The sequence below is a fragment of the Macrobrachium rosenbergii genome, chromosome 48 (genome assembly GCF_040412425.1).
Source record: "Macrobrachium rosenbergii isolate ZJJX-2024 chromosome 48, ASM4041242v1, whole genome shotgun sequence".
Lineage (NCBI taxonomy): Eukaryota > Metazoa > Arthropoda > Malacostraca > Decapoda > Palaemonidae > Macrobrachium > Macrobrachium rosenbergii.
Genome location: NC_089788.1, coordinates 41,440,042 through 41,465,116, shown reverse-complemented (window position 1 = coordinate 41,465,116; position 25,075 = coordinate 41,440,042). Strand labels below are relative to the sequence as shown.

The 25,075-nt window shown below is 46.1% G+C and overlaps 1 protein-coding gene across 3 annotated transcripts in view; it reads right to left on the bottom strand.

Annotated features, from left to right (window-relative positions):
- The window catches only part of LOC136831362 (protein ABHD13-like), a 281,750-nt gene that overhangs the window by 66,929 nt on the left and 189,746 nt on the right, over positions 1–25,075 (bottom strand). For all 3 annotated transcript variants that reach the window (XM_067091687.1, XM_067091689.1, XM_067091688.1), the window contains exon 6: positions 2,374–2,586. In XM_067091687.1, the coding sequence (XP_066947788.1) occupies positions 2,374–2,586 (213 nt within the window). The remainder of the gene's footprint in view (positions 1–2,373; positions 2,587–25,075) is intronic.

Sequence of the window (25,075 nt, the reverse complement as noted above, 5' to 3'; positions counted from 1 at the left end):
TTATCACAAACTTGTGAAAACTTGCTTAAGATACGTCAGCAGTTAGCCTTTAAGGGAGGCCCACACCATCTCTCTGTACCTCCTTCCCAAGCATTCATAACCCACACCTGATATGTCTTGCACTATATAAGGACTGTTTTACCATTAGGAAATACTTATTTATTCTCTAAGTAAAAAAAATTCATCTGCCTGTCGGCCACTTGCAATGAGTGGATGCAAACAAAATCATAACGGTGTCCTAGTGGCCTGTCACAGTAACACATGTAAACCACTATACAACTGACCTGAGAGGAGGTAAGAGTTTGGGTAGGGTTTCCCATAAAGTAACATTGTTTATTTGGGTAAATTTCACACAGAGTCCAAACCCATAACTGAAGCACTGTTATAACGTCAAATTTAAACTAGAATCATAAATTTTTCCCTATAAAATCACTTTAAAATATCTTTCAATAAATGTATGATAAAACATACTAAAAATTTTTTTCCATAAAATATCCTTGTAAAATAGCATGCATCTTATGCGAGGGTGTGTCTTATATGCCAGCAAATATGGTAATTCATTCAAGTTTCCATTTTAAGGAATTATTGTAATTTCTCTAAGCTATGTGGTAAATTCTATTTGTAGCACAGCAAGACTCACCAAATTGGTGTAATTTTCATGGGAACAATTTCATCTCCTGTTTGCCATGGTAAGCTTGTCTGCATGTATCTAACCATAGATGGTCATTTTTCCTGAATTTGATGACCTTTCTAGGGGCAGACCTAACTAAATAGACATCAGCATTTCATTCAACTTCATTTTGCAATTGGCTGTGTTTTTCTTAAGTTAAACTGTCCAGTACTGTTGTATCTATTTTCAGAAGCAATTCATTTTGCACATATGAGTATAGCCTATATTTGAAATTGGATAAGTGAATATGCATTGTAGACTGAATGACAATATTAAAATACCAGTTAGGATAGGCTACTGATTATTTTGTATGAAACTGCTGTTCACTACAAGGTAAGTGAGTTGCTCCACGGTACAGTACTGTATTGTGTTGGCTATTTACCAATCTTTGTTACTTATTGGATTTCGTTACTTACTGGGAGGGACAGACCCCAAACTACCCAGTAAGTTGAGGTGAACAATAACTGTACTATAAAAAACTTGTAAAATAAAATTTTTTTTGGTCAATTCCACCACAGTAATAATGCTAATAAATGCCAAAAGCAAAAATTACTTTATCATAAGTTTAACTGCAATGCATGAAAAAGAATATTATATCAACAAAAGGCAAATTTGTCAAATAACATCTCATTTCAAACTGCTACATGAGGGTGCTTCTACACTGTCAGCAACAACTTAAGGAGACTGGCACCTTGACAGAGCTTTTTCCCAGTTTATCATGTAATAGTGAAACTTCAACAGCCTGTTTGTATAAATAACAAGAATAAGTCACAAAACTTCCCACCTTTTAAGAGGTAATGTTTTTTATCATAAATACTTTTTTTTAAATTGTGCATACTTCAAAATCTTTAGTATGCAATATCTCCTCAAATTTACTCTGTTTTAATACTTTAAATTTTACATACAAATTATGGTCAATAAGAGTTGCAAAATATTAATCCAAAAATATAATTTTCAACATACTATTTGTAAGTGCAGTTCACTGGCATCAAAAAATATTTAAAGCCATGAACATTTTTACACTTACAATATTATTTGTCATTTTATAGCAATGTTACTGTAGCTTATTAAGGCTTTTGAAAGACTGGCCAATACATAGCAAAGGTAGATTTTAAAGAGAGATCAACAAATTTTTATAAAAAAAAAAATACGGAAGTTAAAGATTGACTATGCAACTTTCATTCAGCACTTGGCATTTTTGTTTCCATAGCCTGGTCCCCTCTCTTCTTACACCGATGCACATTAGTAGATAAAATCAATGTACAGTAATGCAACAACATCTATTGCATAAGCTAAATAAAATAATTATACTATGTATATATATAAACAAATGACTGCTAAGTCTTGCACTATTGTGAGGGGCATATCTGTACAGCTATGGCAATTTTACACTCATAGAAAATTATAATTTTATCATAAAAAAATCTTTATATCACGTTTACTTTTTGGCTGTCAGTATAGCATGAGTTACATTGCAATCCAAGAGAAGATAATATGATAAAAGCAGTTGGTTGATTCAACCTAGTTTAGGGGATGCCAATCCTCTAAAGAAAAAATATTTCCCATGGATTTTGTACTTGTTGCATCACTGCATCTACAATGAGCTTTATCTGTAATTCACACTGGTATCTCAACTAAAACTTGTAAAAAATTATATCTTATGGAGCTAAACAATAATAATAAAATTACCTGAAAATTCTCACCTCATCTAAAAAATGAGCCAACACTTGATAATAACCGGGACACTTCCAAGTCTCATTATGAGAACCTTGAGTAAACTGCATTAAACGTTTGGCAGGGGAAGCACATGAATGATATAATTCCATCATCATTCTTGGTGGCACCAAGGAATCAGCCTGGCCTGATAAGAATAATGTTGGCACTACCACCTTACACATCTTATATTTTGAAAGATACTGTAAAAGAGAAAAATTAAGTAAAGTTCATAACAGAGATTAAATGCAAACACCTCATTTTCTAATATAAAAATTATTCTGCATAAAATTTATCCACTCATATATAGCCCACATACTGTATATGGTCTTTGAATGTCCCAGACACTGCAGTCTTGTTCTACTAGTCAGAAACAGAGTAGTAACTACACATATGGAACCTTGATCCACAAGTCTACAGCAGTTAACAATTTAATTTTTTGTCCTGTCTAGATGGAGACAGTAAGATCAGTAAGGCTGGGAATTTGATGGTGATATGTTGGAATGGAATTCATTTTGGGAACCATGTACTGATTTTGAGAAAATACAGTTTTCTAATTTGAAGGGCCTATTGGAAGGTGAGGCTCTGGAACTGATATCTGGTTTTAAATTGGAAGGTGATAAATATTTACAAGCAGTTAATTTGTTAAAAGAGACCTATAGCAGAAAAGATGAAATCAAGTTGTGTTTAGTTAGAAAACTCTTCCAAACTGAGACTCCCAAGGCTGATGCAGAATCGCTACAACTAAAAAACTCTGCCAAACTGAGACTCCCAAGGCTGATGCAGAATTGCTACAAGGTTTTAGAGTGCAATTCAAATGCTGCATAAGATCATTGGAGAGTAAATAGCTGGAACTGAGTGAATTGTATACCATCTTGCTCTACACCAAACTACCTAGTAGTGTAAGTGAAACAATAAAACGAAGGTGTGGAGAAGATTGGCTTAAATCTGGCACCTTTAAAAAATATCTTGAAGAAGAAATACACAATTTCAGGGCTTTTCCATAGACTGAACCAGTAAAAGCTGATACATTAACAACGATATCTGCTTTCGCAGTAGAACAAGGGCAATCTGCGAGACCAAAAAAAAACATTGGTAAGGCCTAAAAAAAATACAAACAAAGCCAAGGTAAATCAGATTAGAGGATGTGCACTTTGCAGAGACAATCATATATGGACACATTGTAAATCCCATGTAACCAGAGGAGGGAAGATAGAAGGACTCAGAACTCTGGGTTTGTGTTTCATATGGGCATCCAATAAATGCTTCAGTTCCGACTGTTAAAAGGCAAGGTTGTAACAACGGCTGTACTGTTAGACATCATAGTGTTATATGCAATCAAAACCAACCAAATAAATCTAAGGTATGTGGGGTACAAGTTGGAACACTCTCTGACAAACACCAGACAGGGAAATATGATGACTAGGAAGTCGATCTTACCTACAGCCACAATAACCCTAAAGGGTAAAGGAGGTCACACTGTGTGAAAGAGAGGGTTGTTGGATACCTGTGCTGAGAGATCATTTATAAAGTAATCTGCTCTTGAGGGACTCCACTATAACTTCTATACCATAAAGGAATATGAATGGGACGATCTTGAAACTTTATGGAGTTTAGATAATTTAGGTATTGACTGCAGTGAAATAACAGAACAGGAACGGAAGGTATTGGACAACTCTGAGTGCTATAACTTATTCTGAAATTGACAAACAGTATGTTGCGGCACTGCTTTGGAAAGGCAATAAAAGGAGATTAACTTTCAACTTTGATTTGGCTTTGAATAGATTAAAACAAGTGTGTCAAGTTTAAGGTCACTCAGTATCTAGAACGCTACCAGAAAATCCTGAAGGATCAGGAGGATAGGAGATTCATAGAGAGAGTGGAATATTTTAAAACAGAGGAAGACTGTCATTTCTGGGCACATCATGGTGTTAAAAAGGACAGTGTAACAACCCCTACTAGGATAGTATTTGCCTGTTCAGTCAGACAGGGGAAAAGTGGGTTAAGTTTGAACGATTGTTTGTGGACAGGACCACATATAACAGCTGACCTGCTCAAAGTTCTGCTGCAGTTTAAAACAAAATCGTTTGCTTGCATTAGTGACATTGAGAAAACATTTTTAATGGTGCAACTCAGGGATGAAGATAGAAACTATACTAGGTTTTTATGGTTGGAAGATCCAACAGACCCTAACAGTATATTGTTTGTGTCTAGGTTTTGAGTTGTTTTATTTGGAGCTAAATCTTCTCCCTTTCTGTTAAATGCAACAATTAAGAAACACCTACCTATGGTAGAAGATGACATAGAAAGGATAAAAAGAGGACTTTATGTAGATAACTCGCAGTTCACTAGCAATGATGATAATGAACTGGTAAATTTTTTCTTTGAAGCAAATATGATATTTGCACAGGGACATTTATATCTGAAAGAATGGACGAGTAATAATGACTCGTTGCAAACTATTGCTAGAGCATATGGGATTAGTGCCAGAGAACAAACAAGTCATAAGGTCTTAGGTCTGAACTGGGACAAAGAAAAAGATACCTTGACATTACATCCAACTAAGATAAATAAGTCCAGCCAGACTAAGAGAGATTTATGTCCAGCCAGACTAAGAGAGAAGTGTTGAGAACTGTTGCATGGATTTACGATCCATTAGGAGTACTTCTGCCTGTTACTATTAGGGCAAGGATATACCTGCAGAATTTGTGGAAGTAACAACTGGATTGGAATGAACAACTCTCAGACCCATTACAGAAACAATGGGCTGAGTTATCCAAAGACTTGGAAAAATGTCTTGATATTTTGTTTCCTAAGAATACTAGCCTAGGAAAGGGGGCCCCTTACACATATTCTGCGATGCCAGTGACTTAGCATATGGTTGTGTAGCCTATAGAATTCAGATGAAAGCTCTTATTTAATGGTGGCAAAGGCAAGAGTAGTGCCCATTAAAGAACTAACTGTTCCAAAACTTGAATTGATGGCATTGTTGCTATAAGCAAGAATGGCCAAATTTATTAAAGAATCCTTTGAGAAGGATGAGTTTGAAGAACTGTTCGTTTGGTCAGACGCTAAAGTCGCCCTAAGTTGGCTAGTATTGAAAAGTGTTCTCTCTGTATTTGTGAAAAATAGAGTACAAGAAATAAACTCTTTAATTCCAGAGGAGGTCTTGTCCTATGTGCCTACAGATGATAATCCTAGTGACTGGTTGACATGTGGGAAAAGGACAGAAGTGATCTTCAGTAGTTCTTTCTGGTGGGAGGAGCCCCCTTGGTTAAAAAATTCCTCTTGGCCAATAGATAGGCCATGGATTGGTGGATCACTTGTGCAGGGTAGGGAAGAGAACATTTTGGTCAATACTGTAGGGGGACAACCTGAGTGGTAACACTCACTTGCTGAATTGGGAGAGATTCAGCAAGGTTAAAAAGGTCTATAGGACCACAGTGTGGATCCTACGATTTTTTAATAATTGTAGGAGTTCAACCAATGTGAAGAAGCACAGTGAATTGACCTTGGAAGAACCCCAAGAGACAAAGAATAAGACTATTGCCATCATACAAAGGGAATTATTCCAAGAGGAAAACAAGAGTTTGAGGAAAGGGGGTTAGAAAACCAAAACTAGCTCTCGTGCACCAGTTGAATCTTCACCTGGACAATGGGGTAATAAGGTGTACAGGTAGACTGGAGCATGCACAGTTACCAGAAGCTGCTAAATTTCCTATACTATTGCCGAAGAGTTGCTACGTTGCTCAGGTAATTATTAAATAACATCACGAGGCTAATGCTCATGTGGGTGTAAATGCAACTGTGGTGTGTGTCAGGCAGGAGTTCTGGACCCCACAGGTAAGGCAACTAACTAAGAGTATATAACACTGTTGCATTGTGTTATTTGTAGGAGAACGCAGGGGACGCTGTATAGGCCCAATATAGTCCCTCCATTACCTGAGTTCAGGGTGCAATGTAAGCAACCTTTTAATACCATAGGCATGGACTACACTGGCACATTATGGATTAAGGGAAAAGGACAGAGCCCTGAGAAGGCTTATATCATCCTATTTCTAGGAGGTTCTACCACTCAGGATTTCTTGATTGGAGCCTTGTCATCCTTTCTCCTAATTTGAACAGGGCACGTTGGAGATGAAGGAACAACTGTAGAGTCCTTCTCACAGCACGAGATTCTTGATGGCGAAAGGTTGACAGATGAGACACTCTTCCCACAGGAACAAGTAGGTGTGCATGAGAAACACGGCCATGGTCTGAAGGCGAAGAACAGATGGTCTTCTGTTTCTTGGGGAAAGGAGCTGCAACAAAGTCCTTAAACCTCCAAAGTTTGATGCGGGAATGAACAGGAGGGGCAGACAACGAAGATGAAGATGACGAAAAAGATGACGAAGATGAAGAAGGAGATCTACGCCGTATCTTTTTAAGAATACAGCCGTATTTCACTTGAAGGGCCGATTCGACAGTGTCGAGCACAGTCTGAATGGGAGAGAAAGCAGATGGTGCAACCGCAGATGATGTCACAGTAGAACTAGGCTGTGACATCACGGGAGCAAACAAACTTTGTACACGAGCTGTGGGAGCAACCATAGGCTGAATGGGAGGTGACCCAGGATGATGTGTAGAGAGAACCAATGGCATCTCACTAGAAGGTGTAGTGTGAGACCCAGCAGAGTGAAGGCCGGGAGAGTTAGGAACTGACATGGTGGCCGACACCAGGATGAGTGAAGACATGAAATGGGATAGCAGGCCATCTAAGGTTGGTACCCGATAGACTAACGAAGCCCAAACAACCGACATCTTCCTAAAACAGAGGAAAAAGATGGTGCTGCCCCCATCCTCCCAGGAGGGGAAACATTCCCCCCCCCCTCCAAGAGAGATGGGGTAGAATGAGGCATATTCAGAGAACCTTCTCCAAAACTTCCAAAGATGAATCAATGGAAGAAAAGGAAGGAGACAAACCTGACAAGGGAGGAGAAGCAGAACAATGGAGAACCTGAGAAACATCCATTGGCAGAGGAGAAAATCCTTACCAAGATGGTACCTCCAACTTCCTCTTGTGCTGCTTCTTCAAGGCAAATCTCTTCCACTCTCTTCCACTGCACAGGAGGCCAAGAATGACACTCAGGGGAAGGGTTAGTCACATTACAATCATTCGATTTGCACCTACTATAAGGTGAATGGGGTCTGTCTCACAGGAAGCCACATAACACAAGCAAGGATAGGCGCCTACACCAGGACATTTTCTCTGAGGCTTACAGGAACTTTTGGCTGGGTTTTGGGATTGCATGATAAAAGCCAAAACAAAAGCACACTAAACAGACACTGAACACAAAGACAACAAAAAAACACAGGCAAAGGCAAAAGCAACCGGCTATGGAGAGGAAGGAGAGAAACGGCCTCTCTCAATGGCGGTAAGAAGAAAACTGATACACACAGGGTTGAAATAAGGTCGCTACCCTCTTCCCATCTCACCGTATCGGGGTTGAAATAAGGTTGCTGCCCTCTTCCCATCTCACCGTATCGGGGTTGAAATAAGGTTGCTGCCCTCTTCCCATCTCACCGTATCGGTGTTGAAATAAGGTTGCTGCCCTCTTCCCATCTCACCGTATCGGTGTTGAAATAAGGTTGCTGCCCTCTTCCCATCTCACCGTATCAGTGTTGAAATAAGGTTGCTGCCCTCTTCCCATCTCACCATGTCGGTGTTGAAATAAGGTTGCTGCCTCTTCCCATCTCTCACCGTGATCGGTGTTGAAATAAGGTTGCTGCCTTCTTCCCATCTCACCGTGTCGGTGTTGAAATAAGGTTGCTGCCTTCTTCCCATCTCACTGTATCGGTGTTGAAATAAGGTTGCTGCCCTCTTCCCATCTCACTGAAATAAGGTTGCTAACCCTCTTCCCATCTCACCGCATCAGTGTTGAAATAAGGTTGCTGCCCTCTTCCCATCTCACTGTATCAGTGTTGAAATAAGGTTGCTGCCCTCTTCCCATCTCACTGCATCAGTGTTGAAATAAGGTTGCTGCCCTCTTCCCATCTCACCCGTATCGGTGTTGAAATAAGGTTGCTGCCCTCTTCCCATCTCACCGTATCGGTGTTGAAATAAGGTTGCTGCCCTCTTCCCATCTCACCGTATCGGTGTTGAAATAAGGTTGCTGCCCTCTTCCCATCTCACCCGTGCCTCGGTGTTGAAATAAGGTTGCTGCCCTCTTCCCATCTCACCGTGATCGGTGTTGAAATAAGGTTGCTGCCCTCTTCCCATCTCACCGTATCGATTGTTGAAATAAGGTTGCTGCCCTCTTCCCATCTCACCGTGACGGTGTTGAAATAAGGTCGCTGCCTCTTCCCCATCTCACCGTGATCGGTGTTGAAATAAGGTTGCTGCCCTCTTCCCATCTCACCGTGATCGGTGTTGAAATAAGGTTGCTGCCCTCTTCCCATCTCACACGTATCAGTGTTGAAATAAGGTTGCTGCCCTCTTCCCATCTCACCGTATCAGTGTTGAAATAAGGTTGCTGCCCTCTTCCCATCTCACCGTGTCGATGTTGAAATAAGGTTGCTGCCCTCTTCCCATCTCACCGTATCGGTGTTGAAATAAGGTTGCTGCCCTCTTCCCATCTCACCGTATTGGTGTTGAAATAAGGTTGCTGCCCTCTTCCCATCTCACCGTATCGGTGTTGAAATAAGGTTGCTGCCCTCTTCCCATCTCACCCGTATCGGTGTTGAAATAAGGTTGCTGCCCTCTTCCCATCTCACCACCGGTGTTGTTGAAATAAGGTTGCTGCCCTCTTCCCATCTCACCGTATCGGTGTTGAAATAAGGTTGCTGCCCTCTTCCCATCTCACCATGTTGAAATAAGGTTGCTGCCCTCTTCCCATCTCACCATATCGGTGTTGAAATAAGGTTGCTGCCCTCTTCCCATCTCACTCATCGGTGTTGAAATAAGGTTGCTGCCCTCTTCCCATCTCACCATATCGGTGTTGAAATAAGGTTGCTGCCCTCTTCCCATCTCACCGCATCGGTGTTGAAATAAGGTTGCTGCCCTCTTCCCATCTCACCCCGTAACGGTGTTGAAATAAGGTCGCTGCCTCTTCCCATCTCAACGAAAAATAAGGTTGCTGCCCTCTTCCCATCTCACCGTATCGGTGTTGAAATAAGGTTGCTGCCCTCTTCCCATCTCACCGTATCGGTGTTGAAATAAGGTTGCTGCCCTCTTCCCATCTCACCATCGGTGTTGTTGAAATAAGGTTGCTGCCCTCTTCCCATCTCACCATATCGGTGTTGAAATAAGGTTGCTGCCCTCTTCCCATCTCACCGTCCCATCGGTGTTGAAATAAGGTTGCTGCCCTCTTCCCATCTCACCAGTATCGGGTGTTGAAATAAGGTTGCTGCCCTCTTCCCATCTCACCATATCAGTGTTGAAATAAGGTTGCTGCCCTCTTCCCATCTCACCGTATCAGTGTTGAAATAAGGTTGCTGCCCTCTTCCCATCTCACCATATCGGGGTTGAAATAAGGTTGCTGCCCTCTTCCCATCTCACCGTATCAGTGTTGAAATAAGGTTGCTGCCCTCTTCCCATCTCACACCGTATTGGTGTTGAAATAAGGTTGCTGCCCTCTTCCCATCTCACCGTCGGTGTTGAAATAAGGTTGCTGCCCTCTTCCCATCTCACCGTATCGGTGTTGAAATAAGGTTGCTGCCCTCTTCCCATCTCACCGTAACGGTTTGAAATAAGGTCGCTGCCTCTTCCCATCTCACCGTATCGGTGTTGAAATAAGGTTGCTGCCCTCTTCCCATCTCACCGTATCGGTGTTGAAATAAGGTTGCTGCCCTCTTCCCATCTCACCATGTTGAAATGGTTGCGTCGGTGTTGAAATAAGGTCTGCCCTCTTCCCATCTCACCATCGGTGTTGAAATCTGCCCTCTTCCCATCTCACCGTGTCGGTGTTGAAATAAGGTTGCTGCCCTCTTCCCATCTCACCGTATCGGTGTTGAAATAAGGTTGCTGCCCTCTTCCCATCTCACCGTATCGGTGTTGAAATAAGGTTGCTGCCCTCTTCCCATCTCACCATATCAGGTGTTGAAATAAGGTTGCTGCCCTCTTCCCATCTCACCGTAACGGTGTTGAAATAAGGTTGCTGCCCTCTTCCCATCTCACCGTGCGGTGTTGAAATAAGGTTGCTGCCCTCTTCCCATCTCACCGTATCGGTGTTGAAATAAGGTTGCTGCCCTCTTCCCATCTCACCCGTGTCGGTGTTGAAATAAGGTTGCTGCCCTCTTCCCATCTCACCGTATCGGTGTTGAAATAAGGTTGCTGCCCTCTTCCCATCTCACCCCGTATCGGTGTTGAAATAAGGTTGCTGCCCTCTTCCCATCTCACCGTGAACGGTGTTGAAATAAGGTTGCTGCCCTCTTCCCATCTCACCGTGATCGGTGTTGAAATAAGGTTGCTGCCCTCTTCCCATCTCACCGTATCGGTGTTGAAATAAGGTTGCTGCCCTCTTCCCATCTCACCATAACGGTGTTGAAATAAGGTTGCTGCCCTCTTCCCATCTCACCGTGATCGGTGTTGAAATAAGGTTGCTGCCCTCTTCCCATCTCACCGTGACTCGGTGTTGAAATAAGGTTGCTGCCCTCTTCCCATCTCACCGTATCGGTGTTGAAATAAGGTTGCTGCCCTCTTCCCATCTCACCGTATGGTGTTGAAATAAGGTGCTGCCCTCTTCCCATCTCACCGTTGTTGAAATAAGGTTGCTGCCCTCTTCCCATCTCACCGTATCTGCCCTCTTCCCATCTCACCGTAACGGTGTTGAAATATGGTGTTGAAATGAAGGTTGCTGCCCTCTTCCCATCTCACCGTATCGGTGTTGAAATAAGGTTGCTGCCCTCTTCCCATCCATCTCACCGAAATAAGGTTGCCCTCTTCCCATCTCACCATAACGGTGTTGAAATAAGGTTGCTGCCCTCTTCCCATCTCACCGTATCGGTGTTGAAATAAGGTTGCTGCCCTCTTCCCATCTCACCGTATCGGTGTTGAAATAAGGTTGCTGCCCTCTTCCCATCTCACCGTATCGGTGTTGAAATAAGGTTGCTGCCCTCTTCCCATCTCACCGTATCGGGTGTTGAAATAAGGTTGCTGCCCTCTTCCCATCTCACCATATCGGTGTTGAAATAAGGTTGCTGCCCTCTTCCCATCTCACCGTATCGGTGTTGAAATAAGGTTGCTACCCTCTTCCCATCTCACATGTTGGTGTTGAAATAAGGTTGCTGCCCTCTTCCCATCTCACCGTATCGGTGTTGAAATAAGGTCGCTGCCCTCTTCCCATCCCCATCTCACTTCCCATCTCAAAGTCGGTGTTGAAATAAGGTTGCTGCCATCTTCCCATCTCACCGTAACGGTGTTGAAATAAGGTCGCTGCCTTCTTCCCATCTCAACGTATCGGTGTTGAAATAAGGTTGCTGCCCTCTTCCCATTTCACCATAACGGTGTTGAAATAAGGTTGCTGCCCTCTTCCCATCTCACGTGTCGGTGTTGAAATAAGGTTGCTGCCCTCTTCCCATCTCACCGTATCGAAAAATAAGGTTGCTGCCCTCTTCCCATCTCACCGTATCGGTGTTGAAATAAGGTTGCTGCCCTCTTCCCATCTCACCGTATCGGTGTTGAAATAAGGTTGCTGCCCTCTTCCCATCTCACCGTATCGGTGTTGAAATAAGGTTGCTGCCCTCTTCCCATCTCACCGTATCGGTGTTGAAATAAGGTTGCTGCCCTCTTCCCATCTCACCGTGTCGGTGTTGAAATAAGGTTGCTGCCCTCTTCCCATCTCACCCCGTATCGGTGTTGAAATAAGGTTGCTGCCCTCTTCCCATCTCACCGTCGGTGTTGAAATAAGGTTGCTGCCCTCTTCCCATCTCACCGTGATCGGTGTTGAAATAAGGTTGCTGCCCTCTTCCCATCTCACCGTATCGGTGTTGAAATAAGGTTGCTGCCCTCTTCCCATCTCACCGTATCGGTGTTGAAATAAGGTTGCTGCCCTCTTCCCATCTCACCGTATATCGGGTGTTGAAATAAGGTTGCTGCCCTCTTCCCATCTCACCGTATCGGTGTTGAAATAAGGTTGCTGCCCTCTTCCCATCTCACCGTGATTCGGTGTTGAAATAAGGTTGCTGCCCTCTTCCCATCTCACCGTATCGGTGTTGAAATAAGGTTGCTGCCCTCTTCCCATCTCACCCGTATCGATGTTGAAATAAGGTTGCTGCCCTCTTCCCATCTCACCGTGACGGTGTTGAAATAAGGTTGCTGCCCTCTTCCCATCTCACCCGTATCGGTGTTGAAATAAGGTTGCTGCCCTCTTCCCATCTCACCATATCGGTGTTGAAATAAGGTTGCTGCCCTCTTCCCATCTCACCGTATCGGTGTTGAAATAAGGTTGCTGCCCTCTTCCCATCTCACCATGCTCGGTGTTGAAATAAGGTTGCTGCCCTCTTCCCATCTCACCGCATCGGTGTTGAAATAAGGTTGCTGCCCTCTTCCCATCTCACCCGTATCGATTGTTGAAATAAGGTTGCTGCCCTCTTCCTATCTCACCGTTGAAATAAGGTTGCTGCCTTCTTCCCATCTCACCGTATCGGTGTTGAAATAAGGTTGCTGCCCTCTTCCCATCTCCCATCTGAAATAAGGTTGCTGCCTCTTCCCATCTCACCGTGTCGGTGTTGAAATAAGGTTGCTGCCCTCTTCCCATCTCACCATTTCGGTGTTGAAATAAGGTTGCTGCCCTCTTCCCATCTCACCGTGATCGTGTCGGGGTTGAAATAAGGTTGCTGCCCTCTTCCCATCTCACCGTATCGGTGGTGTTGAAATGTTGAAGGTTGCTGCCCTCTTCCCATCTCACCGTATCGGTGTTGAAATAAGGTTGCTGCCCTCTTCCCATCTCACCGTAACGGTGTTGAAATAAGGTTGCTGCCCTCTTCCCATCTCACCCGTATCGGTGTTGAAATAAGGTTGCTGCCTCTTCCCATCTCACCCGTATCGGTGTTGAAATAAGGTTGTTGCCTCTTCCCATCTCACCGTATCGGTGTTGAAATAAGGTTGCTGCCCTCTTCCCATCTCACCGTATCGGTGTTGAAATAAGGTTGCTGCCCTCTTCCCATCTCACCATAACGGTGTTGAAATAAGGTTGCTGCCCTCTTCCCATCTCACCGTGACGATGTTGAAATAAGGTTGCTGCCCTCTTCCCATCTCACCGTGAACGGTGTTGAAATAAGGTTGCTGCCCTCTTCCCATCTCACCATGATCGGTGTTGAAATAAGGTTGCTGCCTCTTCCCATCTCACCGTATCAGTGTTGAAATAAGGTTGCTGCCCTCTTCCCATCTCACCGTGTCGGTGTTGAAATAAGGTTGCTGCCCTCTTCCCATCTCATCTCACGTATCGGTGTTGAAATAAGGTTGCTGCCCTCTTCCCATCTCACCGTATCGGGTGTTGAAATAAGGTTGCTGCCCTCTTCCCATCTCACCGTATCGGTGTTGAAATAAGGTCGCTGCCCTTTCCCATCTCACCAGTATCGGTGTTGAAATAAGGTTGCTGCCCTCTTCCCATCTCACCGTATCGGTTGTTGAAATAAGGTTGCTGCCCTCTTCCCATCTCCCATTGAAATAAGGTTGCTCTCTTCCCATCTCACTGTATCGGTGTTGAAATAAGGTTGCTGCCTCTTCCCATCTCACAGTATCAGTGTTGAAATAAGGTTGCTGCCCTCTTCCCATCTCACCGTATCGGTGTTGAAATAAGGTTGCCCTCTTCCCATCTCACCGTATCAGGTGTTGAAATAAGGTTGCTGCCCTCTTCCCATCTCACCGTGACGGGTGTTGAAATAAGGTTGCTGCCCTCTTCCCATCTCACCGTATCGGTGTTGAAATAAGGTTGCTGCCCTCCTTCCCATCTCACCGTATCGGTGTTGAAATAAGGTTGCTGCCCTCTTCCCATCTCACCGTATCGGTGTTGAAATAAGGTTGCTGCCCTCTTCCCATCTCACCGTATCGGTGTTGAAATAAGGTTGCTGCCCTCTTCCCATCTCACCGTCTGCCCTCTTCCCATCTCACCGTATCGGTGTTGAAATAAGGTTGCTGCCCTCTTCCCATCTCACCGTATCGATTGTTGAAATAAGGTTGCTGCCCTCTTCCCATCTCACCGTGTTGATCGGTGTTGAAATAAGGTTGCTGCCCTCTTCCCATCTCACCGTATCGGTGTTGAAATAAGGTTGCTGCCCTCTTCCCATCTCACCGTATCGGTGTTGAAATAAGGTTGCTGCCCTCTTCCCATCTCACCAATGCTCGGTGTTGAAATAAGGTTGCTGCCCTCTTCCCATCTCACCGTATCGGTGTTGAAATAAGGTTGCTGCCCTCTTCCCATCTCACCGTATCGGTGTTGAAATAAGGTTGCTGCCCTCTTCCCATCTCACCGTATCAGTGTTGAAATAAGGTTGCTGCCCTCTTCCCATCTCACCGTGATCGGTGTTGAAATAAGGTTGCTGCCCTCTTCCCATCTCACCGTGTCGGTGTTGAAATAAGGTTGCTGCCCTCTTCCCATCTCACCGTATCGGTGTTGAAATAAGGTTGCTGCCCTCTTCCCATCTCACCCGTATCGATTGTTGAAATAAGGTTGCTGCCCTCTTCCCATCTCACCGTATCGGTGTTGAAATAAGGTTGCTGCCCTCTTCCCATCTCCCATCTGCCCTCTTCCCATCTCACCGTGACGATGTTGAAATAAGGTTGCTGCCCTCTTCCCATCTCACCCGTATCGGTGTTGAAATAAGGTTGCTGCCCTCTTCCCATCTCACCGTAGACGGTGTTGAAATAAGGTTGCTGCCCTCTTCCCATCTCACCGTTTGATTGTTGAAATAAGGTCCCCTCTTCATCTCACCGTATCGGTGTTGAAATAAGGTTGCTGCCCTCTTCCCATCTCACCGTATCGGTGTTGAAATAAGGTTGCTGCCTCTTCCCATCTCACCGTAACGGTGTTGAAATAAGGTTGCTGCCCTCTTCCCATCTCACCCCATCTCGATCGGTGTTGAAATAAGGTCGCTGCCCTCTTCCCATCTCACCGTATCGGTGTTGAAATAAGGTCACTTTCCTCTTCCCATCTCACCATATCGGTGTTGAAATAAGGTTACTGCCCTCTTCCCATCTCACCGTGTCGGTGTTGAAATAAGGTTGCTGCCCTCTTCCCATCTCACCGTATCGGGTGTTGAAATAAGGTTGCTGCCCTCTTCCCATCTCACCGTATCGGTGTTGAAATAAGGTCGCTGCCCTCTTCCCATCTCACCGTGACGGTGTTGAAATAAGGTTGCTGCCCTCTTCCCATCTCACCGTATCGATGTTGAAATAAGGTTGCTGCCCTCTTCCCATCTCACCGCTGCTCGGTGTTGAAATAAGGTTGCTGCCCTCTTCCCATCTCACCGTGTCGGTGTTGAAATAAGGTCGCTGCCCTCTTCCCAACTCACCGTATCGGTGTTGAAATAAGGTTGCTGCCCTCTTCCCAACTCACAGTATCGGTGTTGAAATAAGGTTGCTGCCCTCTTCCCATCTCACCGTATTGGTGTTGAAATAAGGTTGCTGCCCTCTTCCCATCTCACCGTAACGGTGTTGAAATAAGGTTGCCCTCTTCCCATCTCACCGTATCGGTATTGAAATAAGGTTGCTGCCCTCTTCCCATCTCACGTATCGGTGTTGAAATAAGGTTGCTGCCCTCTTCCCATCTCACCGTATCGGTGTTGAAATAAGGTTGCTGCCCTCTTCCCATCTCACCCGTGACCGGTGTTGAAATAAAGTTGCTGCCCTCTTCCCATCTCACTGTATCGTGTTGAAATAAGGTTGCTGCCCTCTTCCCATCTCACGTGTCGGTGTTGAAATAAGGTTGCTGCCCTCTTCCCATCTCACCGTATCGGTGTTGAAATAAGGTTGCTGCCCTCTTCCCACCTCTTCCCATCTCACCGTGTCGGTGTTGAAATAAGGTTGCTGCCTCTTCCCATCTCACTGTCGATTGTTGAAATACACTGCCCTCTTCCATCTCACAGTATTGGTGTTGAAATAAGGTTGCTGCCCCTCTTCCCATCTCCCGTAAATAAGGTTGCTGCCCTCTTCCCATCTCACCGTTGTTGAAATAAGGTTGCTGCCCTCTTCCCATCTCACCGTGTCGGTGTTGAAATAAGGTTGCTGCCCTCTTCCCATCTCACCGTGTCGTGTTGAAATAAGGTTACGTCCTCTTCCCATCTCAACCGTATCGGTGTTGAAATAAGGTTGCTGCCCTCTTCCCATCTCACCGTAACGGTGTTGAAATAAGGTTGCTGCCCTCTTCCCATCTCACCGTATCGGTGTTGAAATAAGGTTGCTGCCCTCTTCCCATCTCACCAAAGTATCGGTGTTGAAATAAGGTTGCTGCCCTCTTCCCATCTCACCGATTCCCATCGGTAATGGTGAAATAAGGTCACTTTCCTCTTCCCATCTCACCGTATCGGTGTTGAAATAAGGTTGCTGCCCTCTTCCCATCTCACACGTATCGGGTTGAAATAAGGTTGCTGCCCTCTTCCCATCTCACCGTTTAGTGTTGAAATAAGGTTGCTGCCCTCTTCCCATCTCACCGTATCGGTGTTGAAATAAGGTTGCTGCCCTCTTCCCATCTCAAACGTCGGTGTTGAAATAAGTCGCTTTCTCTTCCCATCTCACCGGTGTTGAAAATAAGAGCTGCTGCCCTCTTGTGTCGGTTGCTGTTGATCTCACCATAAGGTGTTGAAATAAGGTTGCCCCTCTTCCCATCTCACCCGCATCGGTGTTGAAATAAGGTTGCTGCCCTCTTCCCATCTCACCATAACGGTGTTGAAATAAGGTTGCTGCCCCTCTTCCCATCTCACCGTGATCGGTGTTGAAATAAGGTTGCTGCCCTCTTCCCATCTCACCGTCTCGGTGTTGAAATAAGGTCTGCCTCTTCCCTTCCCCATCTCAACTTCCCATCCATCGGTGTTGGAAATAAGGTTGCTGCCCTCTTCCCATCTCACCGGGTGTTGAAATAAGGTTGCTGCCCTCTTCCCATCTCACCGTAACGGTGTTGAAATAAGGTTGCTGCCCTCTTCCCATCTCACCGTGCTCCCGGTGTTGAAATAAGGTTGCTGCCCTCTTCCCATCTCACCGTATCGGTGTTGAAATAAGGTTGCTGCCCTCTTCCCATCCCCATCTCAAAGATCGGTGTTGAAATAAGGTTGCTGCCCTCTTCCCATCACACCGTAATGGTGTTGAAATAAGGTCGCTTTCCTCTTCCCATCTCACCATATCGGTGTTGAAATAAGGTTGCTGCCCTCTTCCCATCTCACCGTATCGGTGTTGAAATAAGGTTGCTGCCCTCTTCCCATCTCACCGTATCGGTGTTGAAATAAGGTTACGTCCTCCTTCCATCTCACACTGCATCGGGTGTTGAAATAAGGTTGCTGCCCTCTTCCCATCTCACCGTATCGGTGTTGAAATAAGTTGCTGCCCTCTTCCCATCTCATCTCACCATAACGGTGTTGAAATAAGGTTGCTGCCCTCTTCCCATCTCACCGTCTCTTCCCATCTCACCGTGTTGGAAATAAGGTTGCTGCCCTTCTTCCCATCTCACCATAACGGTGTTGAAATAAGGTCGCTGCCCCTCTTCCCATCTCACCGTATCGTGTTGAAATAAGGTTGCTGCCCTCTTCCCATCTCACTGTATCGGTGTTGAAATAAGGTTGCTGCCTCTTCCCATCTCACCGCATCGGTGTTGAAATAAGGTTGCTGCCTCTTCCCATCTCACCGTATCGGTTGTTGAAATAAGGTTGCTGCCCTCTTCCCATCTCACTGTATCGGTGTTGAAATAAGGTTGCTGCCCTTCTTCCCATCTCACCCGTATCGGTGTTGAAATAAGGTTGCTGCCTCTTCCCATCTCACCGTGATCGGGTGTTGAAATAAGGTTGCTGCCCTCTTCCCATCTCACAGTATCGGTGTTGAAATAAGGTTGCTGCCCTCTTCCCATCTCACCATTATCGGTGTTGAAATAAGGTTGCTGCCCCTCTCCCATCTCACCGCATCGTGTTGAAATAAGGTTGCTGCCCTCTTCCCATCTCACAGTATTGGGTGTTGAAATAAGGTTGCCCCTCTTCCCATCTCACCGTGAACGGTGTTGAAATAAGGTTACTGCCCTCTTCCCATCTCACCGTATCGGTGTTGAAATAAGGTTGCTGCCCTCTTCCCATCTCACCGTGCTCGGTGTTGAAATAAGGTTGCTGCCCTCTTCCCATCAAATAACCATAACGAATCTCACCGTATGGGTGTTGAAATAAGGTTGCTGCTCCTCTTCCCCATCTCACCATCTCAGTGTTGAAATAAAGGTTGCTGCCCTCTTCCCATCTCACCGTATCGGTGTTGAAATAAGGTTGCTGCCCTCTTCCCATCTCACTGTGACGGTGTTGAAATAAGGTTGCCGCCCTCTTCCCATCTCACCGTATCAGTGTTGAAATAAGGTTGCTGCCCTCTTCCCATCTCACCGTATTGGTGTTGAAATAAGGTTGCTGCCCTCTTCCCATCTCACATCGTATCGGTGTTGAAATAAGGTCGCTTTCCTCTTCCCATCTCACGTAACGGGTTGAAATAAGGTTGCCCCTCTTCCCCATCTCACCGTATCGGTGCTGAAATAAGGTTGCCGCCCTCTTCCCATCTCACCATATTATGTTGAAATAAGGTTGCTGCCCTTCCCATCTCACCCATAAGGTTCACCTTTCCTATCGGTGTTGAAATAAGGTTGCTGCCTCTTCCATCTCACCGTGATCGGTGTTGAAATAAGGTTGCTGCCCTCTTCCCATCTCACCGTATCGGTGTTGAAATAAGGTTTCTTCCTCTTCCCATCTCACCAGCATCAGTGTTGAAATAAGGTGCTGCCCTCTTCCCATCTCACGTATCGATTGTTGAAATAAGGTTGCTGCCCTCTTCCCATCTCACCGTGAACGGTGTTGAAATAAGGTTGCTGCCCTCTTCCCATCTCACCGTATCGATGTTGAAATAAGGTTACTGCCCTCTTCCCATCTCACCGTGCTCGGTGTTGAAATAAGGTCGCTGCCCTCTTCCATCTCACAGTATCAGTGCTGAAATAAGGTCGCTGCCTTCTTCCCATCTCACCGTAACGGGTGTTGAAATAAGGTCACTGCCCTTCCCATCTCACCGCATCGGTGTTGACCGCTCCTTTCCCATCTCACCGTGATCGGGTGTTGAACAAGGTTGCTGCCCTCTTCCATCTCACCATAACGGTGTTGAAATAAGGTTGCTGCCCTCTTCCCATCTCAATCGACCGGACGTGTTGAAATAAGGTCGCTGCCCTCTTTCCCATCTCACCGTGATCGGTGTTGAAATAAGGTGCTGCCCTTCCCATCTTCACCGTCAGGTTGAAATAAGGTCATGCCCCTCTTCCCATCTCCACCGCATCGCACCTGCATCTCACCGTGTCGTGTTGAAATAAGGTCGCTGCCTCTTCCCATCTCACCGTATCGGTGTTGAAATAAGGTTGCCGCCCTCTTTCCCATCTCACCGTGACGTGTTGAAATAAGGTTGCTGCCCTCTTCCCATCCTTCACCATCAGTGTTGAAATAAGGTTGCTGCCTTCTTCCCATCTCACACCGACGGTGTTGAATAAGGTCATTCTCTCTTTCCATCTCAATCGATCGCTGGAAATAAGGTTGCTGCCCTCTCCATCTCCCGCACGGTGCTGAAATAAGGCACGCTACCCTTCCCATCTCACCGCATCGGTGTTGAAATAAGGCTTCGGCCCTTCCCCATCTCACCGTATCAGTAAGGTTGCTACCTCTTCCCATCTCAGTCGTGTTGAAATAAGGTTGCTGCATCACCATCTCACCGTAACGGTGTTGAATAAGGTCATTTTCCTTCCCATCTCACCATATCGGTTGGAAATAAGGTTGCTGCCCTCTTCCCATCTCACCGTATCGGGTGTTGGAAATAAGGTTGCTGCCCTTCCCATCTCCCATCACAATCTTCCCATCTCACCGTGTTGGAAATAAGGTTGCTGCCCTCTTCCATCTCACCGCATCAGTGCTTGTAAGGTCGCTTTCCTCTTCCCATCTCACCGTGACGGGTGTTGAAATAAGGTTGCTGCCCTCTTCCCATCTCACCGAACGGTTGGAAATAAGGTTGCTGCCCTCTTCCCCATCTCACCGCATCGTGTTGAAATAAGGTTGCTGCTGCCCTTCCCATCGCACCATAACGGGTAATTGAAATAAGGCTGCTGCCCTCTTCCATCTCACCGATCGGGTGTTGAAATAAGGTTGCTGCCCTCTTCCCATCTCACCGTGATTCAGTGTTGAAATAAGGTTACGTCCTTTCCCATCTTCACCGGTGCTGAAATAAGGTTGCTGCCCTTCCCATCTCACCAGAACGGTCGCCCTCTTCCCCATCCTCACCCCATCGGTGTTGAAATAAGGTTGCTGCCCTCTTCCCATCTTCCAGCCGTGTTGAAATAAGGTCGCTGCCCTCTTCCCATCCTCACCGCATCAAGAAATAAGGTTGATGCCCTCTTCCCATCTCACCGTGACATCGGGTGTTGAAATAAGGTTGTCGCCCTCTTCCCATCTCACTGTATCGGGTGTTGAAATAAGGCTGCCGCCCTCTTCCCATCTCACCAATCGGTGCTGAAATAAGGTTGCTGCCCTCTTCCCATCTCACCGCTTTCGGGTGCTGAAATAAGGTCGCTACCCTCTTCCCATCTCACCGTGACGGGTAAGTTGAAATAAGGTTGCTGCCCTTTCCCATCTTCACCGCATCGGTGCTGAAATAAGGTCGCCCTCTTCCCATCTCACAGCATTGGTGTTGAAATAAGGTTGCTGCCCTTCTTCCCATTCACCAGACGTGTGTTGAAATAAGGTTGCTGCCCTCTTCCCATCTCAAAAGTAACGGTGTTGAAACAAGGTTGCTGCCCTCCCATCTCACCGGGAACGTGTTGAAATAAGGTTGCTGCTCTCTTCCATCTCACCGTATGGTGTTGGAAATAAGGTTGCTTCTCTTCCCATCTCACCATATCAGGTGTTGAAATAAGGTTGCTGCCCTCTTCCCATCTCACCGTGATTGGTGTTGAAATAAGGTTGCTTCCTCTTCCCATCTCACCGTATCGGTGTTGAAATAAGGTTGCTTTCCCCCATCTCATCGCATTGGTGTTGAAATAGCCATCTTCCCATCTCAATCGTGACAGTGTTGAAATAAGGTTGCTTCTCTTTCCCATCTCACCGTATCGTGTTGAAATAAGGTCGCTTCTCTTCCCATCTCACCGTGATTCGGGATGAAATAAGGTTGCTGCCCTTTCTTCCCATCTCACCGTGATCGGTGTTGAAATAAGGTTGCTGCCCTTTCCATCGCACCATATCGGGTGCTGAAATAAGGTTGCTGCCCTCTTCCCATTTCACCAGACGTTGTCAAGGTAGCTTGAAATCTCACCGAGGTGTGAAATAAGGTCCTCTTCCCATCTCACCGCATTTCGGGTGTTGAAATAAGGCTGCTGCCCTCTTCCCATCCTCACCGCATCGGTGTTGAAATAAGGTTGCTGCCCTTCCATCTCACCGCAACGGTGTTAAAATAAGGTCGCTTCCTTCTTTCCCATCTCACTGTATCGGTGTTGAAATAAGGTTGCTGCCCTCTTCCCATCTCACCGTATCGGTGTTGAAATAAGGTTGCTGCCTCTTCCCATCTCACCCGTATCGGTGTTGAAATAAGGTTGCTGCCCTCTTCCCATCTCACCGTATCGGTGTTGAAATAAGGTTGCTGCCCTCTTCCCATCTCACCGTATCGGTGTTGAAATAAGGTTGCTGCCCTCTTCCCATCTCACCATAACGGTGTTGAAATAAGGTTGCTGCCCTCTTCCCATCTCACCGTATCGGTGTTGAAATAAGGTCGCTGCCCTCTTCCCATCTCACCGTGTCGGGTGTTGAAATAAGGTTGCTGCCCTCTTCCCATCTCACTGCCCCTCTTCCCATCACCCGTCGTCGGTGTTGAAATAAGGTTGCTGCCCTCTTCCCATCTCACCGTTAATCGGTGTTGAAATAAGGTGGCTGCCCTCTTCCCCATCTCACCGTATCGGTGTTGAAATAAGGTTGCTGCCCTCTTCCCATCTCACCGTATCGATTGTTGAAATAAAGTTTCTGCCCTCTTCCCATCTCACCGTTGTTGAAATGCCCTCTTCCCATCTCACCGTAACGTGTTGAAATAAGGTTGCCCCTCTTCCATCTCACCGTATCGGTGTTGAAATAAGGTTGCTGCCCTCTTCCCATCTCACCGTGAACGGGTGTTGAAATAAGGTTGCTGCCCTCTTCCCATCTCACCGTGATCGGTGTTGAAATAAGGTTGCTGCCCTCTTCCCATCTCACCGTTGTTGAAATAAGGTCACTGCCCTCTTCCCATCTCACCCGTGTTGAAATAAGGTTGCTGCCTCTTCCCATCTCACCGTATCGGTGTTGAAATAAGGTTGCTGCCCTCTTCCCATCTCACCGTATCGGTGTTGAAATAAGGTCGCTGCCCTCTTCCCATCTCACCGTATCGGTGTTGAAATAAGGTTGCTGCCCTCTTCCCATCTCACCGTATCGGTGTTGAAATAAGGTTGCTGCCCTCTTCCCATCTCACCGTGACGGGTGTTGAAATAAGGTTGCTGCCCTCTTCCCCATCTCTCACCGTCGATTGTTGAAATAAGGTTGCTGCCCTCTTCCCATCTCACCCAGAATCTCAACCGGTGTGTTGGAAATAAGGTTGCTGCCCTCTTCCCATCTCACCGTTTCGGTGTTGAAATAAGGTTGCTGCCCTCTTCCCATCTCACCGTTTCGGTGTTGAAATAAGGTTGCTTTCCTCTTCCCATCTCACCGTATCGGTGTTGAAATAAGGTTGCTGCCCTCTTCCCATCTCACCGAGATCGGTGTTGAAATAAGGTTGCTGCCCTCTTCCCATCTCACCGTATTGGTGTTGAAATAAGGTCGCTACCCTCTTCCCATCTCACCAGTATCGGTGTTGAAATAAGGTTGCTGCCTCTTCCCATCTCACCGGTGTTGAAATAAGGTCATTTCCTCTTCCATCTTCCCATCTCGTGTGTTGAAATAAGGTTGCTGCCCTCTTCCCATCTCACCGTATCGGTGTTGAAATAAGGTTGCTGCCCTTCTCTCACCATCTCAATAATAATCTCACCGCATCAGTGTTGAAATAAGGTTGCTGCCCTTTCCATCTCACGTATCGGTGTTGAAATAAGGTTGCTGCCCTCTTCCCATCTCACCGTGATCGGTGTTGAAATAAGGTTGCTGCCCTCTTCCCATCTCACCGTATCGGTGTTGAAATAAGGTCGCTGCCCTCTTCCCATCTCACCGTATCGGTAAGTTGAAATAAGGTTGCTGCCCTCTTCCCATCCTCACCCGTGTCGGGTGTTGAAATAAGGTTGCTGCCCTCTTCCCATCTCACCGTGTCGGTGTTGAAATAAGGTTGCTGCCCTCTTCCCATCTCACCGTATCTGTGTTGAAATAAGGTTGCTGCCCTCTTCCCATCTCACCGTATCAGTGTTGAAATAAGGTTGCTGCCCTCTTCCCATCTCACCGTATCTGTGTTGAAATAAGGTTGCTGCCCTCTTCCCATCTCACCGTGTCAGTGTTGAAATAAGGTTGCTGCCCTCTTCCCATCTCACCGTATTGGTGTTGAAATAAGGTCGCTGCCCTCTTCCCATCTCACCGTATCGATTGTTGAAAAGGTTGCTGCCCTCTTCCCATCTCACCGTGTCGATTGTTGAAATAAGGTTGCTGCCCTCTTCCCATCTCACCGTGCTCGGGGTTGAAATAAGGTTGCCTGCCCTCTTCCCATCTCCGTATCGATTGTTGAAATAAGGTTGCTGCCCTCTTCCCATCTCACCAGGTGTTGAAATAAGGTTGCTGCCCTCTTCCCTATCTCACCGTATCGGTGTTGAAATAAGGTTGCTGCCCTCTTCCCATCTCACCGTATCAGGTGTTGAAATAAGGTTGCTGCCCTCTTCCCATCTCACCGTATCGGTTGAAATAAGGTTTCTGCCCTCTTCCCATCTCACCGTATCGGTGTTGAAATAATCACACCGTTTGAAATAAGGTCGCCCTCTTCCATCTCACCGTATCGTGTTGAAATAAGGTTGCTGCCCTCTTCCCATCTCACCCGTATCGGTGTTGAAATAACAGTATTGTTTAGTGATTGCCCTCTTCCCATCTTCCCTGCCCTCTTCCCATCTCACCGTAAATGGTGTTGAAATAAGGTCGCCCTCTTTGTCACCGTTCTCTCTTCCCATCTCACACCGTAATGTATTGGTGTTGAAATAAGGTTGCTGCCCTCTTCCCATCTGTACCGATTATTTGAAATAAGGTTGCTTTCCTCTTCCCATCTCACTGTATTGGTGTTGAAATAAGGTTGCTGCCTGCCCTCTTCCCATCTCACCGTGTCGGGTGTTGAAATAAGGTTGCTTTCCTCTTCCCATCTCACCGTAACGGTGTTGAAATAAGTGTTGCTTTCCTCTTCCCATCTCACCGTATCGGTGATGAAATAAGGTCGCTGCCCTCTTCCCATCTCACCGTGATCGGTGTTGAAATAAGGTTGCTGCCCTCTTCCCATTTCACCATATCGGTGCTGAAATAAGGTTGCTGCTTCCCATC